Source organism: Chaetodon trifascialis, chromosome 17 (assembly GCF_039877785.1).
Source record: "Chaetodon trifascialis isolate fChaTrf1 chromosome 17, fChaTrf1.hap1, whole genome shotgun sequence".
In the NCBI taxonomy this organism is placed as follows: domain Eukaryota; kingdom Metazoa; phylum Chordata; class Actinopteri; order Chaetodontiformes; family Chaetodontidae; genus Chaetodon; species Chaetodon trifascialis.
This window is the reverse complement of record NC_092072.1, coordinates 19,651,271-19,675,181: the sequence shown is the minus strand read 5'-3', so window position 1 is coordinate 19,675,181 and position 23,911 is coordinate 19,651,271. Positions and strand designations below refer to the sequence as shown.

Below are 23,911 nucleotides of genomic sequence, written 5' to 3'. Positions count from 1 at the left end.
TGGTCCCAAAAATGAAAGGTCAAAGATCAGTGCTCAACTTAACTCCATGTCACTGACAACAACAGATAAAGCCAGAAATCTTGGTGTAATTATTGATTCGGACCTGAATTTTAACAACCATTTACAGCTCATTACCAAATCAGCCTACTACCACTTGAAAAATATAACCAGAATCAAGGGATATCTGTCCAAAGAAGACATGGAAAAACTGGTTCATGCATTCATTTTCAGTAGGTTGGACTATTGCAATGGAGTCTTTACTGGCCTAAACAAAAAATCAATTAAGCAACTACAGCTGATCCAAAATGCTGCTGCACGAGTCCTTACAAACACCAGAAAAATGGATCATATCACACCAGTCCTCAGATCACTACATTGGCTTCCTGTGAGTCAAAGAATAGACTTTAAAATCTTACTGTTGGTCTGTAAAGCATTAAATGGTCTAGGACCAAAATATATTCTAGATTTATTAACTCCATATGAAGTATCCAGACCCCTCAGGTCATCAGGGACAGGTCTATTGTGTGTTCCCAGAATGAGAACCAAAGTGAAGCAGCTTTCAGTTATTATGCTCCTCACCTGTGGAACATTCTCCCTGCACACCTGAGGTCTGCACCAACTGTCAGCTCATTTAAATCAGGGTTGAAAACATTATTATTTGCTACAGCTTTTACTTACAGTAAATGTATTTGCTCAATGGTTTTAATCATTCTAAATGCTAAATTATTGTCTTTTACTGGCTTCTGTTTTTAATTTTCCTTTAATTGTATTTTATTTTTATTTTTATATTCTCTTCTACTCTCTTTCTTTCTTTCTTTCTTTGAAATGTGTGATTTTAATGTATTTTTATACTTCTGTAAAGCACTTTGAATTGCCGAGTGTATGAATTGTGCTATACAAATAAATTTGCCTTGCCTTGCCTTTAGCTCAAAGCACCACTGTTATAGTGTCACAGAGCTGCTAACATGGCTTTAGACTCTTTGTCACTTCTTCCAGCCAGTGTGCACATATTGTCTTCTAAAGATTTTTTCCGTCTGATAGCATTCTTACTCTGGGTACCTCAGTCATTTACGTAATGTAAGTCGTGATGCTCTGCTTTGTCTAAATTCCCAATCGCTCAGCAGGAGATCATTGAAGCAGTCCTGACAGAAGCTGTGGTGTCGCACTGCAGCACCATGATGACTTACCATCCCTTGTTAGCAGATTTCCTTTTTCCCACCTGCCTGTGCCTCCTTACTTATAACCTGGTAACAGCTTCAGACAGGCCACAGTTGAGAAGGCCTGTCTGAAGCCTTCTGAATGTTCTGTGGGAGCCGAATGAATAAAAGATGTAACAAAAACAAACAAAACGTTCTTCTTTCTGCCACAACCACAGCCATCTTGACATACGAGATGGCTCAGTTTGTGAAAAATAAACGTTTATTCATAAAAACTTCATAGATAACAAAAACAAACTCTTAATACAATAATCTATTGTATCATATTTCCGAGTAAACTGAGCTGTCTGTGAAGAGCAGAAAATAAGATGCCATCAGGCCTTTTGTTCATCACTGCTGCCTTATTGCTTTTCTGTAGATATTAACATTAACTCTGCTCAGTTGTCCTCTGAAACACTTATGCACCTTCCTGACAAATTTTTCGTGAGGACAAAACACTTTCCACTTTGCAGCCCAGAAATAGGAAAAGTAGGGATTAATATTGCTTCAGTGATTTTGTTACCATGAGCAGAGCTGGCTGTCAGCTGCCTGTGTGGTCCTTCTTTCTCATTTTACAGCATCAATCTCCTTGTGGTGGCTGTTTACTTGGGATTACGCAGTACTGGTTTTGCTTGACATGGAGAATAGGGGTTGGCGATATGACCTAACATTTATATATAATGCTATTTTTTGTTTTTTGTGAAACCAATGTGTTCATTGAAGTATAGGCCTACGTGTGTTTTGAAGGGAACATCCTGCCCCAGGTTGATTAATTAGTAAATGTAATGTGATTTATTCTCAGAGTTAGACAAAGGGTAGGTTTGAGGGTGGTATCGATCCACCCTTGAGCTTCACTTTTGAAGGGAATCCTGCTTTGTATTGGCCCTCAAAGCAGTCCCAAGTGATCTGATTAGCACACACGAAACGATATACCTAGCCTTAGTTAGTTAGCCTTAGTTTCCCAGTTGTTGGTGTTATGGCGACATTCTACTCATGTTAATCCACTGGGTCTTCACTTCCAGGGATGGTTGGAGTAAAGGAAGACTTTTGTGTTGGTTCTTGCACAAACAACATAGAAACTGACATGCGTATCTCTGGGCTGGAGAGCTTACCAGACCTTTGCAGCCTCATCTCAGCTTGAGGCCAGAGGCTTATGACTACATTAGCTACTGCTAGCATAACACACCCAAATCTCAAACTGAACTGCAGGCTGTTGAGTGGCATTATGGGTAATGTGACAGATTATGGAAGGTTGAGCCTTCACTAACCTGATAAATTGTCAATAACCCATGCCTCCAGACGTGGCCAAGTCGCTCACACTGCAGACTGAACTCAGAAAACAGGGAACATAGAGACCGGCTGAGCCAGGTGGAATGAAACATGTATTATAATATGCTGGAACGTTAAGAGAAACATAAAATAGGGATTTAACATATGGATTTTTGGTGCAGAATTAGTAAGAAGTAATAGTAAGTAATATGAATGGGTTATACATAACCCTAATCCAAAAAATGGATTTACATTACTTAAGATAACACAAAGACCCCTCCAGGGTGTACCCCCACCCTTTACCTCATGCCATCCCCAAAGGGGAGAGAGAAAGCAAAGACACAGTGCTGTATTAGAAAGGCACACTGAACTATTGTGGTGTTTTATTACACACACAAACACACGCACACACATATGGATATATATATATGATGGTGTACTCACCTCTTGACTCTCCTGTGTTTGGACCCCTGACCCTGTGGTGCCTGACCCTTTGTTTTGGCGCTGCCCAGAACTCAGCTGCATCATGAGCCACATAGAACGTGCTAAAGACAACTTTGAAGGCCAGAACTTCTTGAAAGAAGCCTGCTCATCTTCTGGGATCTAATACAGAGAAATTAGAACTGAAGAAACTATGAACCTGACACAACCAGCAAGCTGGGGGGGCTGTACATGTTATCTGCTTGTTCTAAGACATGGCAAAAGGGAGAGAGTGACATGGAGACCAGCCCATTCGTTGTTAATAGTGTAGTAACCAATGTTAATCTGTAGAGTTGGTGCCTTGTCTTCTGTAACTTGCATTCATGAATTTACCTGAACAAGGGTTGAACAAAGTTCTCTTGCCTGATCACCAAGAGAACAGCATTTTTGGGCTGACCATCAAGGTATACTGGTGGACAAATGATTAAAAGGTGGCTCCACCTAATAAGTCTGATTAATGCCATGTAAAGGATTAGTGAGGGTTGTCTGAGCTTATTTCCCCAAACTGAACTAAACCTCCCCTGCACACCTTTTTATCAACCGTGACTGTGACCATTCCCCAACCGAAACCATACCATAGTAGCCATGGGCGTTTTTCATGTGGCTGAACTGTCCGCTATCATCCGGTTGTGCCTTGTGACTGTGATTTAGCTGTTTGCCTATACTTTTCCCAACTTGTGCTTTTTCCCACGACGTTGCTGTCTCATTAAATGTATAGCCTTTGCTGTGCGATTTAGTGGCTCTGCTATTTTTCCCCCTAAGGTTTCTTTCGCACTTCATAAGAATAATAACAACTGTCCTTCTTTCTGCTGTAAACATGTGGGGAAACCCTGTAAACTACAGAAGAACACAAATAAGCAACAAATATTGACTTTTTCTGCAATAAATAAGGAATATATCAATCTGCATTTAACACTTGGGTCGGTTTTTATGGTTGTGCTTGATTTGTTTTCCACGGGCTGCTTTGGCTTGTTTGTGTGAACATTTTTTATGCACCTGAGGGAGTGACAGTGTAGAGGTCATATGTTTCTATTTGGTGTTGAGTCGTCCTTTATGCCAATCCCTGCTTACTGTTGACACTGCATTGATTGCTTCAATTGGATTCACCCAGAGCCGTCTGTTCCCTAATTACTTTTTTTAACCTTATGAGAAATTGGATGTTTGGTGCCTCCTAAATTTTTAACGAGTATTTATTTGTAGAGTTGTGGTGATTGGTCCTGATGTGTCCTGACCAGTGTCTGTTTCACATGCCTTACACTTCTGCTGTGGTGAGAGCTCACCTCCACTTGATTTCCCAACAGATGGATTATTAAGGAAGAAAGAGAAGCAGGGGAGTCCGAGCCAAAGGGGATTACAACTTGGAAATGTAACCCAGGTGTTCTGGACAGTGTTTGAAATAGAGGTTGTTTCATATCTGCTCTGTCGTAACACTGACGTGAGCTCCATATTATATTTAGTGTTGGGAATGTCTCTATTTAATAAGGCAGGAAAGATTTCTTGACAGACATTGTGGTGACCAGTTCTTGTGACTCATAGTTTATTAATGCGATGATAATAACGTCATCCACAATCCTGCCTGTCGACCTATTCAATTACAACGCCCGGTGTTACATATTCAACGTGTTTTTTCTTCCCAATCCCGTTTCTTTTAAATCGTTTCCTCACTTGCCTCTCTCCCTGTCCCCCTTCTCTTTTTTCACTCTTTTAATTCACTGCAAGGAGCTCTGAGTTTATGAATATTTAAAGTGAAGCGTTATTCACAAAATCTTTATTTAATGCTGCCTCCGTTCACGTCCTCTTCCAGGAAAAAGGCTTTGGTTATGAATCAAGCAGGGACGTGTAAACTGTTGTTCTTACAGTGAGCTTGCGTTTCACCTTCTGCTGTGCTTCTGTTAAAATCAGCCCGCTTGCTGTTCCTGCAGTCCCTAAGAGCAGGAATGGCTCACCTGCACAGACAGAACACATGCTTTATTCAGGTGATGTATCGTTCATTCAACGCTCGTGGCTGAAGTGGATGCAGCTGAGTCATTCGTCTCAGGTAGAAGGGGTTGGAGGCATAAATTAGAGTTACGTCTAGTGATGAGCAGCCAAAGGACTTGGAGGTAGGAGGCCAATCAGCAGCTTTGTTGCTCTGGAAAGCTTATTGCAAAAGAAACCTCATCGTAGCACAGGTTTCTCCTTATGTGCAACCTGCAGCAGCTACAATGACATCAGTCTCTTTTTCTTCCTGTCTCATTCTGCACCAGCTACACAGAGCAACCAGAAACTCAAAGTGAGTTTTTCTGCTCAATGTCCATGTGTGCAAAGCCTTCAGGTACCTGCAAGCACAACAGTGTCACAACAGTCGTTTTCCTTGTCCAAAAATATTTGCTTCCAGCTCTCATCCCCCTCAGAAATGTCTTATTTATTTTCCAATTCCTTTTTATTTCATTTGTGTCTTTTTAATTAGTTTTTTTTCTCCCTTTTTGTGTGTGCAGAGAAAGTGTTTGGGGAGTTTCTGAGCTGGGAGCTGGAGGAGGCTTTGTCTCACCTGCCTCTAAAGCCTGGCCAGGCTGTGACACTGACTGTCAGCATCAAAGTCAAGCTGGACTTCTCTGGTCAGGAGAGCCTGCTGCAGGACCTCAATGACGGTGAGTGGACACAGACCGGCATCTGGAAGTGCAAGCCTGCCGAGTAATGCAAGAACCTATTAAATACAAACATTGCAATTCTAAATGGGTTCCATGTACAACACTTACTTTCAGGTTGTAAAGCTATGCGAGCGGTGTGGCTCCAGCGATGGCAGTGTCAGCTGGTTCATCACACATCATAGTATTTGGTTAGCAAAGATAAATCCCATTGACTGGTACCATTAGTGCTAATTAGCAAATATCATCATGTAAAAACTCGAAATTAAGATACTGGACATGGTAAACATTATACCTACTAAACATCAGCAACTCCCAGATTACTTGGCTGAGCCATAAATATCCCCTCATAGATATAAGTGTTGAGGATGAAACCCCTCTCAGTGTAATGCAATAGAACTGAAAAGCACGACAAACACGTCTCCAAAACAAAAACTGAGCGTGAGAACCTTAATGAAGGGCTGGGCTGTTTTTTTAGACTATATTGATTTAGTTAGGGGTTTATTAATCTGGCACTTGAATGCCTCTTCTGTATACTGGCAATACTTTCCTTCCTCGTCTTGAAATGGATTGTCGTAGAATACTGTCTTTAAACTGTCCAGCTGAGGATATGCATGCAGATGTTATGTTGGATGCAGAAATGTTCACCACTTAGACATACGAAGTGTTAATGTGCCGCTGTGCACGGCGCACCCTCACAGGCATTCAGGCTGCCTTATTTGAGATTCAGCATTAATAGAAGAGAGGTCTCAAGGTCTCTACACCTCCATTTCTCCCCTCGCTTCTGGCTTCCTCGATTCAGCTGTCGGATTTCCTTTCTTCTAATTCTTATTCCTGGTTAAAAAAAAAAGAAAAGAAAAGAAAAAAAAAAGTCCGACCTTCTCCCCTACCTCGAAGCTCATTCATTGTGTTCGTTCTCCAGTCCTTCCTCCTCCAGTCTTTCCGTCTTTCCTGTCTCGCTGCCGACTCTCAACCTTCTTCTTCCGACTCTTGAGCCTGTTCAACACATGATAAATATTAATGAACAATCAATATGGACCTGCTCCTGCAACACAGACGCTTTACTTTATGTGTGCATGCGTGTGGATTCAGATGACTGAGAGAGTAGATACATATGACTATATGTACGTTTATCTCAGCCCCAGTGCTACTCTCCTCATGAGGTCATTTAAGCGATTCTGTTTCAGTCTTTTAATTAGCTGAGCAGTAATTGGGGCCCTGAATTAAGAAGATAAGGCATGGTTTGTCTAAATAACAGCTCTAAATTGAGTTATTATGGTTACATCATGGGATAGAGTTGTTGCTAAACATATTTGACGCTATCTACCACTCAAATACATCAGTGAAATCACAGGAATAATGCTGTTTTAGTCTGCTGATGAACTGTTTTGCATAAAGCTAGTTGTTTTCAGTCTGCTTCTCTGTGCTGAAGATCATCAACTTCTGCCATTATTGCAAATCAAGCAGTGAAGTTTTGATTATTTCAGCCACAAGTGATGCTTTTAACAGCTGTTCTTGAACTTTCAATAATAATTGATATTAGGCGGTATATACGTTTTAGTGCTGCCGTATTGGACCGTCAGTGAATCATTACCTTGTTCGAGGCAGAAGTATAATAATTTACATGAGCATCCCACCCTGAGAGAAACCTTTAGATACAGCTAGGTAGCCTGTGATAGGCATTAATTGACATTTTGGGAAATACACTAGATTAGCTTATTTTAGCATAAACACTGTAAGCAATATATTCTTACCTTCTGGATACAGTTAATGAACTAAACCATTGCCAACAGATCAGTAGTCTCCTCAAACCTTTACATTTCGTACCTCGGGGTTCAGTTTGCACTTATATAATGCTTTTATACTTTACAGTGTGCCTCGCATTCAACCGTTCACATACACACTTGTGTAGCTACAATGCAAGGCCTGTGGTCTGACCATTGAGTCCCATTTCTGATTTAGGTGTCCCGAGGAAGTTTTTGACACACACTTGCTGAACCTCATGAGCCACAGCCGGCTGCAGGAAGTTTCCTTAGAGTATTCAACAAGAAAAGGGCGCAGTTCACTTGTCAAAAACAGCACTAAAACATTTCTTTTTCACAAATGCTGTGAAAAGGACAGTGAAAAATAACAACTTGATCTGAGGACAGGAAGAGCCTGGAAGTCGGACTAAGAGCAAAAGTCTTTTTGTAAATTTGGAATTAAGAAAATGATGTTAAAACAGGGTTAATTAATCATTTTGGGAAATATGCTAAAATGCCTTAGAGGTTAGGTTAGATTGGAGGATCTATACCTCTCCCATGTCTGTACACTAAATATGAAGGTAAAGCTAACAGAGAATTAGCTTAATCTAATGCATAAATGGTCATTTTTGCATTTCTGTTTGGACAAGAATTAAAGAAATGAGATACAGTGTGTTAAATAGCAAAATTTAGAGGTGTTGTTGGTGGACTTTCTAAACTTTGAGTCTTTATGCTAAGCTAAGCTAAAATAAGCGAGTCATGACAACTGTGGTTAAATGCTGATGTCAAATGACCATCTATTGCTGCAAACCTCCACATGTTTAGGCCATCATTTTCAGACGTATTTAACTAATTTGTTTGCATTATACACATTCACTTGGTAGCACTGGGTAGGTCAACATTATCGGTACTGAATGAAAATAGTCTCAGTAGAAACTGTAATAAGATCAGCTGCTTTCACCTCAACATAGAAAATCTTGAAAATGATTGTGAACATGTGAATGAATTTGAATGTGGATGCATATGAATGAGGTCTCCACCATGCCCACCTGGAAAGATCCACACGTGCGCTCTTTTTCTGTCTCCGTTTCCCTCTTTCACCCCTTCTCCCCGCCAGCCTGAGGAGAAATGATGGCTCACAGTTTGGGGAGTGTGCGCTGGAGTCTCTCTGATGTGTATGCTGCTGGTATTGTGTCTAAATATAACTGGAAGCTCAGATGTCTAGCAGCCCTCATATGACCAAGGTTTAGCTTACACTGTTTGTCATGCTGTACTAAAGATGGGAATTAGTTTGTTCCTGATTAACACCTGCCAGAAGGTGGAGAGCCATTTATCATCAGTGGAATCTTTCACTAATTATGTGTGTTTTATTGATCGCCTGTATTTACAAGCACATTGTGGAGAAAGCCAATCCATCAGCTTTAACTGTTGCCTGGCAGTGCTACTCTCGATGCTTTTTGTGTGTCAGCTGAGACAGAAGGGACAAAGCAGACAAGGCCACCGAAAATGGTACAGGGGGAACATTCAAAACAGGCTGAGCCTCATTGATTTATCCTTAGACAAGTTTATCCCTCACTTCGAGTCCTGCCCAGGACCATGACACCATAACTCAGGATCAGATGGGAGTGATGTCATCGCTCAGGACTAATGGGCCTTGACTTACAGCAAGCTTTATTGTGTTAAATGGTGTGAGTGTTGTACCTAATGACAATGCTACTGCCCATATTAATGCTGTGGTCTTGAGAACTGCACCACATGAAATGTCTGCAAGTAAGGAGGAAACACGTAACAACATGAAGGATTTAAGGACTCAAACGGAGAGGAAGATGCATTCAGGAACTCTGGTGAAATCAGCAAGGGACAGGGAGGTGATGTCTTAGTGTTTTTGCTTTGTCCTCAGTCGACTTCAGTGAGACGATACACCACTGTCCTACTCGCACAGTTACTTTTAAATTACTTAGCTTTCACCGTACAACAGCAGGCTTAGCCCCTAAGAACACCTTTTAAAGTAATAACCAGTGACATGTTCATGTTAGTTTTCTGTTTCACTTCTCTGTGCTGTCAAGTGATACAGCACAGCTGTAATTCAAGCTTTACCCGTTTCATGAAAGGTTTTATGTTTGCAGCTTGATATATCTGAGAGTCCAGAGCGTATTTTCTCCAAGGAGAAAAATCTTTGCATCAAGTATGGCTGTATTAAACCTCAAAAGACTTTTGCTGCAGACCAAAATTAGTCTATAGAACTGATCAGAAACTTCTTGATTTAAATCCCCATTTGCACCCTTCAGTGCGTCGTCCTGCTCTCTTTCATAGCAGACATTTTTCCTTCTTGCTCTATCCGTGTTTGTTTTGCCAAAAGTTTTGGAAAGTTGATCCAGGATACTTGAAAATCACAGGGATTTAAATTTTGAAGAGTAGATTGGTCTTTCTGACTGTGTGTTACACATCAAAGGGAGAAAGTTTGACGCCTGTCTTGGAGATCATGTGTCAGTACTGTTGTCACAACACACGCTGCCACTTGGTGATATCATGTATAGAAGAAGAATCGCGAGGACAATCCCCTTTATTTGTCACACAGTTACATACATGCAACCACACCAGCTTGAAGCTTGTCCTCCGCCTTTAACACATCCTGGTCGCCTTCCTCCGCAGCAGACCAGGAGCGGTGGGCTGCCATCTGACCGGCGTCTGGGGTCATGTATGTTTCCATAATTATACAGATGACGCACAATTAACCGTTTATAAACCAAAAAGGATGGTAAAAAAACTGATTCATGTCTTTATTTCAAGCTGACTCGATTACTCTAACGGAACAGAACAAAGAGGAGAGAGCACATTTGCTGCTCTGCACTGACTTCCTGTAACATCTAGAACTGATTTTAAGGTCCTCCTCCTTGTATACAAAGCTGTCAGTGGCCTAGGACCAGGCTACGCTGATGAATCACCTGTTCACTATTTACCCTCAAGAACACAGCGATCATCTGCTGCTAGTTTAGTGGAGGTTCTCAGAAACAGGCGAAAGAGTGTCGGGGATGCAGCCTTTGTCGATTACACCCCAAAGCTCTGGAACACACTACCTACAGATAGCAGGGAAGCCAGCTCGCTAAACGTTTTAAAAGTAAGCTAAAAACTTATCTTATCACTTTAGCCTTTAACTACAGGTTGTGTCTAACAACACATCATTTGAACTAGTTCTTTTGTAACATAACCCGACCCTTCCTCCTCTCAAGTGTAACTCTGCCGGTAAGCAGTGTGTGTGTCCTGCGATAATGGCAGCTGAAATTGCACTGAAATGCCATTGTTCTCACTATCTCATTAAAGTGACAGGAAAGCGCAGCTCCAGCAATTTCAGCACAAATGCTCATTCAGAAGGCAGAGCGGTTGTAGGATATATCTGATCCCTGATCAGTTCAACCACCGAATGATCTGTGTGGGTGAGGAGGCGGCTTGAATGAAAGCGATAAAACTTTTGTCTCACACAGTCCATCCGTTGGAGTCATCCATGTGTTTGTGTTAAGTGAAGGTATCACAAAATCTGTTGTTTCTTATCTACATCATGGACTTCGGGTTTCATATTTGCAAAAGTCATTTCAAATTATACCCTGTTGTTGTAGCACAGGTAGTGATGTATTTCCAATTCCAGTTTTCCACTTGCTGGAAATAAATGGGAGAGCTGAGCAGAGATAACCAGCATGCCTTAACACACAAAGATAAGAGTGCAACCTATACAAACCTAAGTAAACGTAATTAACAGGAAATCAAAGGGGAAAAAACCACAGTACGGGACCCGCTGTCTGACAGGTGATCTCTCAACAGAACAGTTCACAAACAGCTTCACAGGGACTGCTCATCCAGTGATTTTACTGCTGGAAATGGCCTCAGACCATGTGTGGAAGTGCTGTATGTTCCCGAAGTCAAGGGGGACAATATATTGGTTGCTTTAAAGTGAAAAGGCCTGTGGTGAAAAATGAATAGCTTGTTGTATAGATGACTCTGCATGGCAGACATTTGTTAAGGTAAAGCAGCTGTTTACTGAAATGGAGCATCCAGACACTGGAAGGGCCTCTTGTAATGACAGTAATCACGTGTTCGGATCTTTGTGTCCTACAAACGTGTGTAAGCTGCTCATCTTCCCTTCCTCTGCCTTACTCTATAAGACTGATAAGCCTAATTATGTGTGCTTTTGAATGAAAGACACTCAAAGTCTGTAGTGTAATATCTTTTTTTAATTGTTTGAATTGGAATTACGAAGTATTTGATGTCCAGAAGTAACAAAAATCCACACTGTCTTTCAAAAACTGGTTGATATAATACATGGTAAATGAGGCTCAGGTGATTCTCATAATTACCTCCCTTGAACAGGATATTGAAGAGGGTTTTTTAATGTTTACATTGTGACAAGTCATGTAGTCCAATATAAACAGATACATGTATCCTCCAGGAAAAAGGCTTGTAAATGTTAGCACGGTTGACACTGCAGAGATCCACGGCATTTCATGAACCTTCAGATCTGTGCTACTAATGTCACAATTATTCAACAAGTGACACCTCCAATTTTTGGTGTTCTACCGAAACTCAGGTAGGAAGGTGGCCACCGACAAAAATGCTGATTTCACCCCGAATCTCCCCGAGGCCATTAGACAGGAAACTGGACAGGTACTGATTGGAAGGAGGGTGTAAAGGAGGGGATGATTGTGAGCAATGCCATCGTCAATCACGCCAGCCATTACTCACACGGTCTCTGTGCCACAGGACACCACGAGTCACGTGCGCCTCCCGAAACAGACAGCGTAGCACAATGAAGGATGCAGCTCATAAAGTCTGAAAGTGTTATCTGTATTTTTGGTTTCTCCTCTGCCTCGCCGAGTCCATGTCCAGATGCATATCTAATCAGTTAAACAGCAGGGTATAGAGAATGAGGCAATAACAAGAGTAGATTGCTCTCCAGAGCAGTGACAGCAATCGCTAAGGACAAGTTTCACACAGTTAAGTTACACTCTGCAAAAAAAAATGAAGGAGAGCAGAGCTGAGGCATCCGTGTTAGCAGACCATTATTTATTTAATGAAAGAAAAAAAGAAGAAAATCAGTGGGTTCAGTCTTACATGACTTCTGTTCCTGGCTGGGAGCACCCTAAAGAAATGATGATGTATTATTTAACTAAGGATCCTCCCTGTTTTCTGATCTGCTTCAGTTTGCTGAATTAATTTGTTGTTCCCGCTGTTTGCTCTTAATACACACTCAACACTTCGACCTCCGTGTTTACCTGTTGTCATGGCAAATTTAGCATAATCCACATTTTCACAGCATTAAGTACCATCAGTACAACAGCATATTTATTCCATACGCGGCAGTCTGCTGCTCTGACGCTTCCTTTCCAGCACAAATACTCTCCCAGCTGGTGCTATTTTACCAATCTTGTCAATCGGGTGGTTGTTACAGAGTTTGAATATGTCCGTCTGTCTGTTGTGAACCCAATTGTCTGAACTGCTGCAGAGGCCAGTAATTTCCCCTCTCTTGAGGGAAATTGCAGGGCTTTGCATTCCGCTGACGTCAGAGAGCGATATGATTCCTTTGACGTCAGAGCGTGCGATCTGGGTGTCATTTTGGAGTTTTGTGTGAGTGGGTTGAGAGCAGCAGCCCCTGTGGTCGTGCCTCGTGCAGCTGCTGATAGTGCAGCTGCTCCTGTGTGCACGCTGCTTCTCTGAAGGTCATGAATATAAAATCATTCATTTGTTCTTCACATGCTTATATTAGCAGCATGAACCCTGCGATCTCAGATTTTCTATCATTTCAAATATTGAAACCTAAATGGATTTTTGGGGAACCAATTCTGATATTTGCTGTCTAACAAGACCACCACAGTATGTTTAGATAATGTATGCTGATATAATTAATGTACTGTTTGAGTTATAATGTAGGCTTACATTGCTCTAAATCCACATACTCTGTGTATTCTATATTTATATGTCAGGGTAGAATATTAGAATCACTTTAATGCAATACTGCTCAACAATACCACAAACGAAAGCCTCCAAAATCAACGAATGTGAACATTATTTATTGTGCAGCTCGAGTACATTTGTTTCAGCAAAGTGCACCTGATAAACTAGCATTTGTCTGTTTGCTAAACCCCACTCCCCTTAGTTGCTGTTGCCTGTAAAGCTTTCCATCCTCCCACGGCTCAGTTAACAGCGGTAATGCTGTCAGATTCATCATGCAAAATTTTGCAGTAGTTATTGAAACAATTCTACACAGTTAAACAATAGCAAGCTCGTCATTTCTAGCCAAAGACCTCTGACTTTGTCAGATGAAATGACGCCTGTGTCTAGCAGATTTGCCAGAGGTGCCAGCTGCAGCTGACTTGTTTTAAAACAAGAAACTAGTGAAAGGATCAAGAAAGGGTTTTGCAATGACATTCAACAATTACAATGACAATTCAATAAGACAAGCTGGAAAAGATCTGAAGTCAGCAACCAGCGGTGGGAGATATGTTTGAGGTGACACATTAAAAAAAATGGCTTTCTAGCTAAATTGATTTGTATAAAACTTTGATCAAAAGAAACGAGTCCGGTTCTGTTTCCCTGGGATTGTAAAGTAATTGTGAGGAACATGACCCTCCTGAGAAATGTAGGTAATCACCAACTGTACAAGAGGAAGGTGAGGGAGAGCGAGTGCATTCAAAAGTAAAAAGGTTACAGCAAACAAAACAGCTTTGAAATACACAAAAGACTGTTGACATCTAATAATGTCAGACTGTTGCTCTGAGGCTCTGCCAGCAGCTGTTTAATGGTAGTCTCGTCTCTATGCTCTGTTTTTTTGTTTTGCTGACTGTGACTCCATGGTGTCTTTTCAGATGGGATCAGTGTGACAGGCCTGCCAATCTCCAGTCCGCTGCGCCAAGTCCTCAAGCCCAGGCCCGAGACCAAGCCTGTCAGCAGTGAGTCGGGCAAGGCGGAGTACAGCCATGTTAAGGTGAAAGAACAATTGCGACTATTGTTTTTGCTCAGTCCTGGATCAAGATGCAAGCGGTTGTTTTCTTTTGTTTGTGTTTCCTGTCTTGTAGCACAGTCTTGGCAAAGGTGCATTTTCAGTCTCACTGCACCTTTTCTGCAGATAATGAATATATCAGGGTGGGATATTTAATCCTCTCACTGTTGTTTTTCTGTCTCTCTCTGTTCATGCCGAGCGTACTGTGTACAGTGTGTGCACGTCTGCAAATATTGAGGGAAAACTATAACATTATTTAGCACCAAACTACAGCTGTTGGTGTGTGCCTATAGAAAGAACGCCGAGTTTATTTGGCTGGTGTCTCACCGTGGCTGCAGATGCACTCTGCTCTTTGAATCAGGACTCAGAGCTCCAGCGTAGGCATAGGACTGAGATGAAATTGTTAACAGGGTTTTTGAGTGAAGCTGCAAAGGGTAAAGGGGTAAATAAATAGTGTGACAGGGAAGGAAAAGATGCGAGTTGGAGACAGGTGGAATGAGAATGCACTAGACTCAGCTGATCAGCAGGGGAGAAGGTTGAGGACTGGTGGATGTGGGAGGGGTAGGAATGGGCTGTCTGACCGAGTACCTGCTGAGGGTCATCTGGAGCACAACAGCCTCACCACCTGCGAGTATGGTGGCTGCGTTGTCTTACCTCTAAAAGCCAGAAGAAGCCCTTTCTCTCCTCCATGAATCATCAGGAGAAAAACAACATTGATGTCTAATGTTCAGATGTGCTGCCAAACAGAGTAAACTTTTCCGACTCTCCTCAGAAAAGTTTGGCAGGATGATGACTAATGGGAGAGAAGATACAGGAGGATGTTTCTTCATGAACAAAGAATGTTTAGTCAGTGACAACTATTTTACATGAAACAGTTTTACAGAAAGTGCAAGCCATTGTGAGAGAAATCATAACATGGAGAAACAATGACATTGTGTTCCAGAAAATCATGTTTCCAATCCACATCGGATGGATGAGCAAACACCAAGAACAAGAGATTTTAGCACTTGAAGACGTGACTATCTCTATCTGTACCTGTTAATGTCACCAAAAAATCTGCACTCAGATTCAAACCAGATGTGGGCAGAGACTATTCAATTTCAATTCAACTTTATTTGTATAGCGCCAAATCACAACAAAAGTTGTCTCAGGACACTTTCCATATAGAGCTGGTACAGGCCGAGCTCTTTTATCTACAGAGACCCAACAATTCCCTCATGAGCAAGCACTTGGCGACAGCGGCGAGGAAAAACTTCCTTTTAACAGACAGAAACCTCGAGCAGAACCAGACTCTGGGTGGGCGGCCATCTGCCTCGACCGGATGGGTCAGAGAGGGAGAGCAAGAGAGAGAGAGAGACAGACAGAGAGACAGACAGAGAGACAGACAGACAGACAGACAGACAGACAGACAGACAGAAATGCAGTCAGAGAGAGACAGAGAGACAGAGACAGAGACAGAGAGACAGACATGCAGTCACAGTAACAGTGACAGTGGATGTAATAATAGCAGTAGCAGTTGCAGTGGATGTCAGGCAGGGCCAAGGCAGGAGACGCAGCTGCAATCCACAATCCAGATTCAGCCACTGTCCATGGGAACCTGCAAGACGACAAAGCACAGAGACTCCGGGGAAGGAGCTAAGTTAGTAACACGCCGTGGTAGGACATGAAAGCGTGCAGATGGAGAGGGACAGAAGGACGGAGGAGCTCGGTGTATCTTTGGAGGTCCCCCAACAGTCTAATCCTATAGCAGCATAACTAGGGGCTGGTCCAGGACCAGCCTGAGCCAGCCCTAACTATAAGCTTTATCAAAAAGGAAAGTTTTAAGCCTACTCTTAAATGTAGAGACAGTGTCTGCCTCCCGGACAAAGACTGGAAGATGGTTCCACAGGAGAGGAGCTTGATAGCTAAATGCTCTGACTCCTGTTCTGCTTTTTGAGACTTTAGGAACCATAAGTAGACCTGCATTCTGGGAACGCAGTGTTCGAGTAGGGCAATATGGTACTATGAGCTCTTTAAGATAAGAAGGTGCCTGGCCATTTATGGCTTTGTAAGTAAGGAGGAGAATTTTAAACTCTATTCTAAACTTTACAGGGAGCCAGTGCAAAGTGGCGAGTATTGGAGAAATATGATCTCGCTTCCTGGTTTTTGTCAGAACACGTGCTGCAGCGTAACTCCCAGATTCTTTACAGTGGTGCTGGAGGCCAGCGCAATGCCATCCATAACTGCTATGTCACCAGAAAGTGAGTTTCTACGATGTTTAGGGCCTACTACTATAACTTCAGTTTTGTCCGAGTTTAGCATTAGAAAATTGCAGGTCATCCAGGTCTTTATGTCCTGAAGACATGCTTGTAGTCTAGTTAACTGACTGGTTTCTAGACAGACTAGACAGGAAGTAGTTTGAAATTGTCTAGATTGCTTCATTTTCTTAAGTAGTTTTCTCCTATTTATACATCTCATACACATTTGTGAGTTTAGCTGCCAACAAAAGATGCTAAATCGAATTTTTACCAACATAAACAATTTGTATTTGAGCCCTGCCTTCAAAAAATAAAAGCATGAGAAATCAATTTACAGAAATCCTAAAAGCTCTCTTGGCCTTTTTGCACACATTTTGGAGACTGTCCCTGTTCAAGTCGTCACATAAGTTTCCAGGCTTTAGTTCAAAGTTCAAGGTAACATTTATTGTCTGTTTGTGTGTGCACTGTATAGACTGAACACCTGCTTTACTGTTGATACTGATGGTAAACAGATCTGAAGTTATATGGAGTGCCTTTTTTGTTTGATTTTAATTAAGAGCTTTATGAGCGTTTATTCCTGATGGATATCAGAGATTACAAAATTCCAGTAATTATATCAGCATGTGTGATGTATGTATGCGATTAAATGTGGATCTAAATCCCTACTAAACTGACGACAGATCCCCCTAATACTGCAGAGAAACACTGAAAGTAAAAAGCACAAGTAATTCACCTTTGGGCTTATTGCATCACTTGTTAGATATCCAATACCTTTGCAGTCAAGAGAGAAACGAAGCAGCCATTGTTAAAGGCAAGCCGGGCATTTTAATCAGCAGTTAGGCTTATTAGAGGCAGGGTTTGACTGGCAGCTCAGAGTTTCATAGCAGAATATGGTGTTGGAACCACTGTTAGAGTAAAGCCAATTACATAAGGACTCTTGTCCTGCAAGACATTCCTTCTCCTTTCATTTTGTAGATGTGTTGTTGCACATACAGGAGACACCGGGGTGATTCATTCCACTGTGTGCTCAACAAAAGCCTGCGCACTGATTTGCCAGTATACTGTAGTAAATGTATTCTGGGTTTCCAGCAGCATGACTCATTGTAGTCATGGGCTGTATTGTTTTTAGCAGTTTGACTCAAACCCACAGCACCCAGCAGCACTTGACGCATGCTGATGTAGAAGGGATAGACCGGTACCACACTGCTCGATGTTAATTAGCAGTCAAAAGTTTGGACGCACCTTCTCTGCAATGGTTTATTTTCTGTATTGGAGATTTATACTGAAGACAGCAATCATTGTCCCAACCAACTTCATGAGGTCACCTGCAATAGTCTTCTTTAACAATTGTGCCTTGTGGAAAGTTCATTTGTAGAATTTGCCATCTTAATGTATTCAAGAGCGTTATGCTTTGCTGCTTGTAGTGTTGGCATACGTTAAATAGCCCTGTTCAACTACTGTAGTGATCCATCATGGCAAGAATGGCTCAGTTAAGTAAAGAGAAATGATAGCCCATCTTCACTTTACGACATGAAGCCCAGTCAGGCCACAAGATTTCAAGAAGTTTGAAAGTATCTTCAGGTGAAGCCGCAAAGAAACTGGCTCTCGTGAGGATCAACCCAAGAGATGAAGACTAAGAGTTATTTCTTCTGCAGAGGAAAAGTTCATTACAGTTACCAACCTCAGAAATAGACACTTAGCGGCACCTCAGATCAGAGGCCACACAAATGCCAAACAGAGTTCAAGTGGACAGATCTCAATATCAACTGTGAGGTGGAGAATGCTTGAATCAGGAACTGAAAGAAGAAGAAACTAATACTGAGGGAGACCAGCGAAAAGAAGAGAACTGTTTGGAAAAATAAGTAATGGACATTAGACCAGTGGAAGTCTCTACTTTGTACTGATGAGTCCAAATTTGAGATTTTTGGTTCCTACCACCATGGCGTGGAGGTCAGGTTGGGAGTTTGCCACATAGCATGTCAGACTATCATGAAGGAGACCGGACTTTGTGTCTGTTCAGAGATCTGCAATTAATGTTTGCCTTTTTATTGACCATAACCATACCAGATGTCATGCACAGATATTGTGGGAAGCAAGGATCTAAAAAAAAAAAATTGGCTTTGGACACAAAAAAATGTAATCACTGAGCACAACGTACGTGTGTTTTAAGAGTCACCCAGTGTCGGCGTTCTTTTCGAGCGATATGGTTGATCCATGAAGGCTCCTTCGGCTTCGTTATCTTACTTGTCTGTCTTCTCTTTCTGTGTTGGTAGACACAAGGTTTTTCACAATTTGCACGCTTTAAAAAGTGCCTTTGTCGTCGCAGAGTTTTCTAACAAGCTGATCTTCCTCATTCAGCTCGTAGCAGGACGAGCTGATGTGTTACGTGAAGACATCGCTGTGAACTTTGCTCGCCCTCTTATTGCGGCCTTTCTGAGCTATGCCTCTGCATACGTTTGAGCGCTTTTTGAAGTTAGTGTTATGTAGACCTTGATTTGTCAGTGCGTGTCCATGATAGAGTGAGAGAGAATATTTATTAGCTCTTAATGACAGTGTTTGTGGAGGGATTTGGGTGGACAGACGAACGGGAAAATGAATACTTTCGAACCAGACTGGCTGGCTGTGAAGCACGGTGTCTCAATTTTTTGAGGCACAATTAAGGGAGAATTTGGCCATTTTTGACCACCAAAGCCAAATGTGGCCATTATCATTGCTCAGGCTTTTTTCTCCGTTCTTCCTCCATTGTGTTTTCACTAGGTTTTGTAAATGTGATGCACTGTTTTGGTGCTGCCATTCCTTGACTTGTATACTTGAGGTTGCAGAGTAGGTGCAATCAGTCATGGCTGAGCTGTAATCAGCACAGGAGGATTCAACATGTTTATCTCACTGGCTTTTGATGCTCAATCTTCGAAACCCGTTTTTCAATCCTCCCACCAAATTGCAAACGGCTGGAGGTTTGAAAAATGTGGATGCTGTAGGGGGGGATGGATCCACCACAGGTAAAGGGTGGCCTGGCTGCTCGCACGTCTTGGATTTTGCCGATTCTTTACACATTTCCAGTGACTCATTCCCGAGAAGAGTGACTGAATTCTTTGACGCTGTCAATTACTCCTCTCACCTCATTGCCACGGCTTTATGTCTCATTCCCCCTGCCTGTCCTCAGTGCGAGCTCATCACCTCTTCAACCTCTGTTATGGTGTGCTTGTGTCTACAAAGTGCTGTGTGTTTGTCGCAAGTTCTGCTGTGATTGTCCCCATTGGAGTATCTGTGCATGAAACAGCAGCAGATACAGAGTTTTACGGGGATTTGGACCCCCAACTCCATCTGCTGGGGATTTATGTGAGGAGTGACTTGAATGACAGACAGGGAGTAAGAGAAAAAAGAAGGGTATACAGTAATCCCACCCTTGTGATTACCCAGGAGTCACTGTAATGCCGGACAGTGTGCGGTCCTGCTCATTCCCTTAGCCTTCCTGTGAACCTGTCTTCACTGCACAGATGTCATCAAGGGCATTTCAAGTGAAGCTATGATGCTGAAATAGGAAGGCCCCTCAGACACCCCCAGAGATTATCTTCAAAATGCCAAATGTCCAGGGTGCTGCTGCGAAGCTGCATCTGCTGAAATTTGGCTTTCCTGAGCATAATGCCATATTATCGCAGTATAGAGATTTCTGTTACATAGATGTGCGTGTTCCTCTGAGGCTGGAGAGCAAACAGTCTGAGGGAGAGGAGGCTGTGACTAAACTTCCTGCTGCCAGCACCAGGGGTCTTAGTGTGCACAGTTTTCTATATGACGTGCACTTCTTAACCCAACCAAATATGAAATGAAAGTCTCATTTCAGGTGGTCATTTGTATCGGACGGTGCAGTAATATCCCTGTCAGTGGCCCTCAAAGTGGGTTTCAGAGACACTCTGAGGTTTCGGAGGTATTTCAGTTGGTTAAAGTGGTTTTCAGGAAAACTGAGAAATAGCTTTGGCCTGAAATCAGGGCTCTGTGATAATTCTGTCTGATGATTTGTGACATGTGTGAAGAGTTTGATGAGTTTTTGTTTCTTTTAACTTTATTTTACAATGCACATCTATCAACACCACTGTGAAGGAGCCAGTGTTGCCATAGTGTTGTCCCTGTTGTTTGACACACTGTTTGAGTTTGTTAAACTTCAAGGTGAATTATCAAAACTAAACTGAAAATGAATGTGCAACAGTTTCAATAATCCAAAAACTCTCTGCTCGTCATTCATGACGCAGAATTACCTCACTGATTTTCTGCCTGTATCTATTTGCTAAAATTGTACATTGAATATCACCATGATTTATCACTGTGTAACTGTGATTTGAAGATGTCATCTTGAGCAAATTGTGATGGAGTCTTTCACTATTTTATGTCCTTTAATAGAATAGAGGAGCAAATACCTGCAGAAAATAACCCAGAATCTCATGCCCTGTAGTTACAAAAGTGCAGAAAAACTGCTATAAACTTGACTGACAGAGCTACAATCATGCCCACACTTGGGCAGCGGAACAAACTGAAAGTAAAATGTATGACACATTATCACCTTATGAAATTGTCACGCTTAACATAATAGCAAAAAACTTGTCTATGTACACATGCAGCCGACATTGAGCAACCACAACAAGTCCCCTATTCAGTTCCTTTTAGCTCTGCTTTGGTCTCTGTATCTTGAGGGACATATCTGGCTCTTTAGCTGATACATGAAATACTTTGTGAAATACTTTGTTTTCCAGCTTCTCCCTCACTTTTTCCATGAGTGGAAACAGCTGTGACTGAAGCAGGAAACCGGATTGTTGAGAGTGTGTGGGACAGAAAATTATTAGCAACCGACAGTTAGCTAAAAGACGGGAAAACAACGACGAGCTGAGTTTGGTCATGAAATATTGAGCGTTTATCATTAGAGTGAAGCTTTAACATGAAACATAGTCATGTGATTCATTATTAATTTAAAGATATTGATTTTTGTAGCTTTAAATAATCAATCAGAAGTTATTAACATCCTGATTGTATTGTGTCTTTTGGAAGGATTCTGCTTTGCTGTTTTGTTTAAGTCCACATAGGAGACATCAAGCCAAATGTGCTTCTTTTTGTTACCTTTCGTCTTGAAAACACAACGCAGAGCTGCTGTTGCAGAATACGAGCAAGGTTTTGTTTGTTTTTAGATTGCCGTTAAACATAATATCTATAAATATGATAAGATATTAACCTTAAACATGTTGATGAGAAGCACAATTGGATCGCACTTCAGAAACGCTGATGTAAGCATTTTCTTAACAATGACGAGTGTGTCTGTGGTTGTGTGCAGTGAGAAAGAACCCAGCCTCCAGACAAGACATGCTGCCACACACACACGAGTCGGGGAGTGTGGTGGTGTTGGGGTGGGCAGAGCTTCTTCGAGGCTAATCAAATCCAGTGGAGACAGAGGCAGAGTCAGCTGCCTGCCTGCCTGCCTGCCTGCTATTTTTAGAAGCCCAGCCCTGCCGATGGCAGTTCAGCTCTCTTCATGGATACAGATCCCCGCTCGTGATACAGATATTTATAACTGCCACAACTGTCCGCCCAAGTGTGAAACTCCAGCTGAACAACCAAATGATTTTTCTTGGCTGAGGCTCCAGACTGCTCCTTCGTTTCTCCTTCTTTTTGCTCGTTCACCAGCAGCTTTATGTTCGGTTTTCTGTCATTTTCAAAGAATATTGGTATTTGAAAGCTGATCTTAATTGATGATGTGCTGACTCTCTGGCTTTTTTCTTGTAGTCTTTATTTATGACTTGTAGCTTGTGCACACAGTAAAGTCTTAACATTTATTTTCCTACCTAAATCGAAAGTAGTTACAGAGTATGTTTAGATGCAAAATAGTGATCATAATTGAGATACGGTGTTTTTGCAAGGAATGTAGAGTAACTTGATGATTCATATCCCTCTTTGCATAGTTCTAGCATAATCAAAGCTTCTAATTGCAGGTTGCTGCAGCCTTTCTGCAGGCATGTCTCTTCAGTCAATTCTCTATGGATTCAATTATGTCAGTGCTTGATAGTGTAAGCACTTTGTTGGACGTGGCTTCCTCGTTTTATCTCTGTCAGTATCTCCATCAGCAGTGGACAGCCACAGCGACGAGTGATAGAACTGATGTCAGGTGTCGGACTTTCAGCACGAAGATCACAGCTACATTGTTTACACTCCAGAGCGTCATTCCAGAACCTGTGCTTGCCTTGGAGCTCCTGCTCATTGTGGTGATGAGGACTGAGATAACTGGAGAGAAACTGAAGGAAGATTCATCCCCACTGAGATGAAAGTCAAACAGATATCTTTAGGACTTTGGGTTATTTGGAATTTTGCATGCTGAATAAATATATTAGGGGGTCAGGGAAGAAAATCACCAAATCTTGCAAACCTGTACATTAAAAATGTAATTTTTTCTTGTCAGTGCAGTCGAGTGTAGCTGCACTGATAAAAACAGAGAGCACCTTTATCAGTTGGGGGATCTAGTTTGCATGGAGCGCTGATCTTCAATTGAATGACGTCAGAAGTCTAATCTGACTGTCGAATCTTTCCAAAGACCTCCCCTAACATACACACAGGTCTGAAATATCTTTTGACATCCCAGTTTTGAAGACATGTGTTCATAAATGATCACTTCGTCCACCCAGAGGAATGAACTCCAGCTTCCGTGTTTGAGTTTCTAATTACACACCGCCAAGTCTGTCTTTTCTCTCCTCCAAAGATCTGACATTGGGTGAAAAATCTGTTCAGCCTCGTTGCATTATGGGTGATGCTTGTTGCTTGTTGTTCTCTGGCTGCAAACAAGTCAGTAGTGTTTTATTGTTGTTTTATTCAGCTTTGACTCCAGAGAGGTAGAGAGAGGCGGGTGGGGATAAAAGCAATAATTCAGTCAATCTATGATGTGGCTTCTGGACTGTATATCTCATCCGTCCCCTGCGAGATGGTGAGCCTGGCATAGCGTGCCGCTATCTGTCTATCTCTGTGGTTATTTTTAGACTTTGGCATCAGTTCTTGGAAAGTTTTCTCGCTCCGAGTGTCTTTGCTTTGCCTGCAGGTAGCCGAGCGGAGGAGAGATAGGGAATGTGAGATAATTAAGACTAATCAAAAGGCATAATCATCATCAGGAACACACAAGCAGAAAAGCAGCACACCCCGCTCTGCCACAGTCGCCGGCTGTTTGCCAACATTTTTATTCCCACAAGCAGTTTAATCTCTCTGTGCTTAATTTACCTGTCCGCAGTATACAGTCCTCACTGATTGGAGTTTGAAGCTACAGCTGCAAACTACAGCTGTGCCCCTCCCTCCTCCTCCTCTTCCTCCTCTCTCGGTTTATCTGTCTGTGGCTGCCTGTTGTCTTCAG

At 42.1% G+C, this 23,911-nt stretch overlaps 1 protein-coding gene across 3 annotated transcripts in view; it reads left to right on the top strand.

Moving 5' to 3' along the window:
* Window positions 1-23,911, top strand: part of trappc9 (trafficking protein particle complex subunit 9) — a 193,607-nt gene that overhangs the window by 54,190 nt on the left and 115,506 nt on the right. For all 3 annotated transcript variants that reach the window (XM_070985161.1, XM_070985160.1, XM_070985162.1), the window contains 2 exons: window positions 5,423-5,575; window positions 14,169-14,287. In XM_070985161.1, the coding sequence (XP_070841262.1) occupies window positions 5,423-5,575; window positions 14,169-14,287 (272 nt within the window). The remainder of the gene's footprint in view (window positions 1-5,422; window positions 5,576-14,168; window positions 14,288-23,911) is intronic.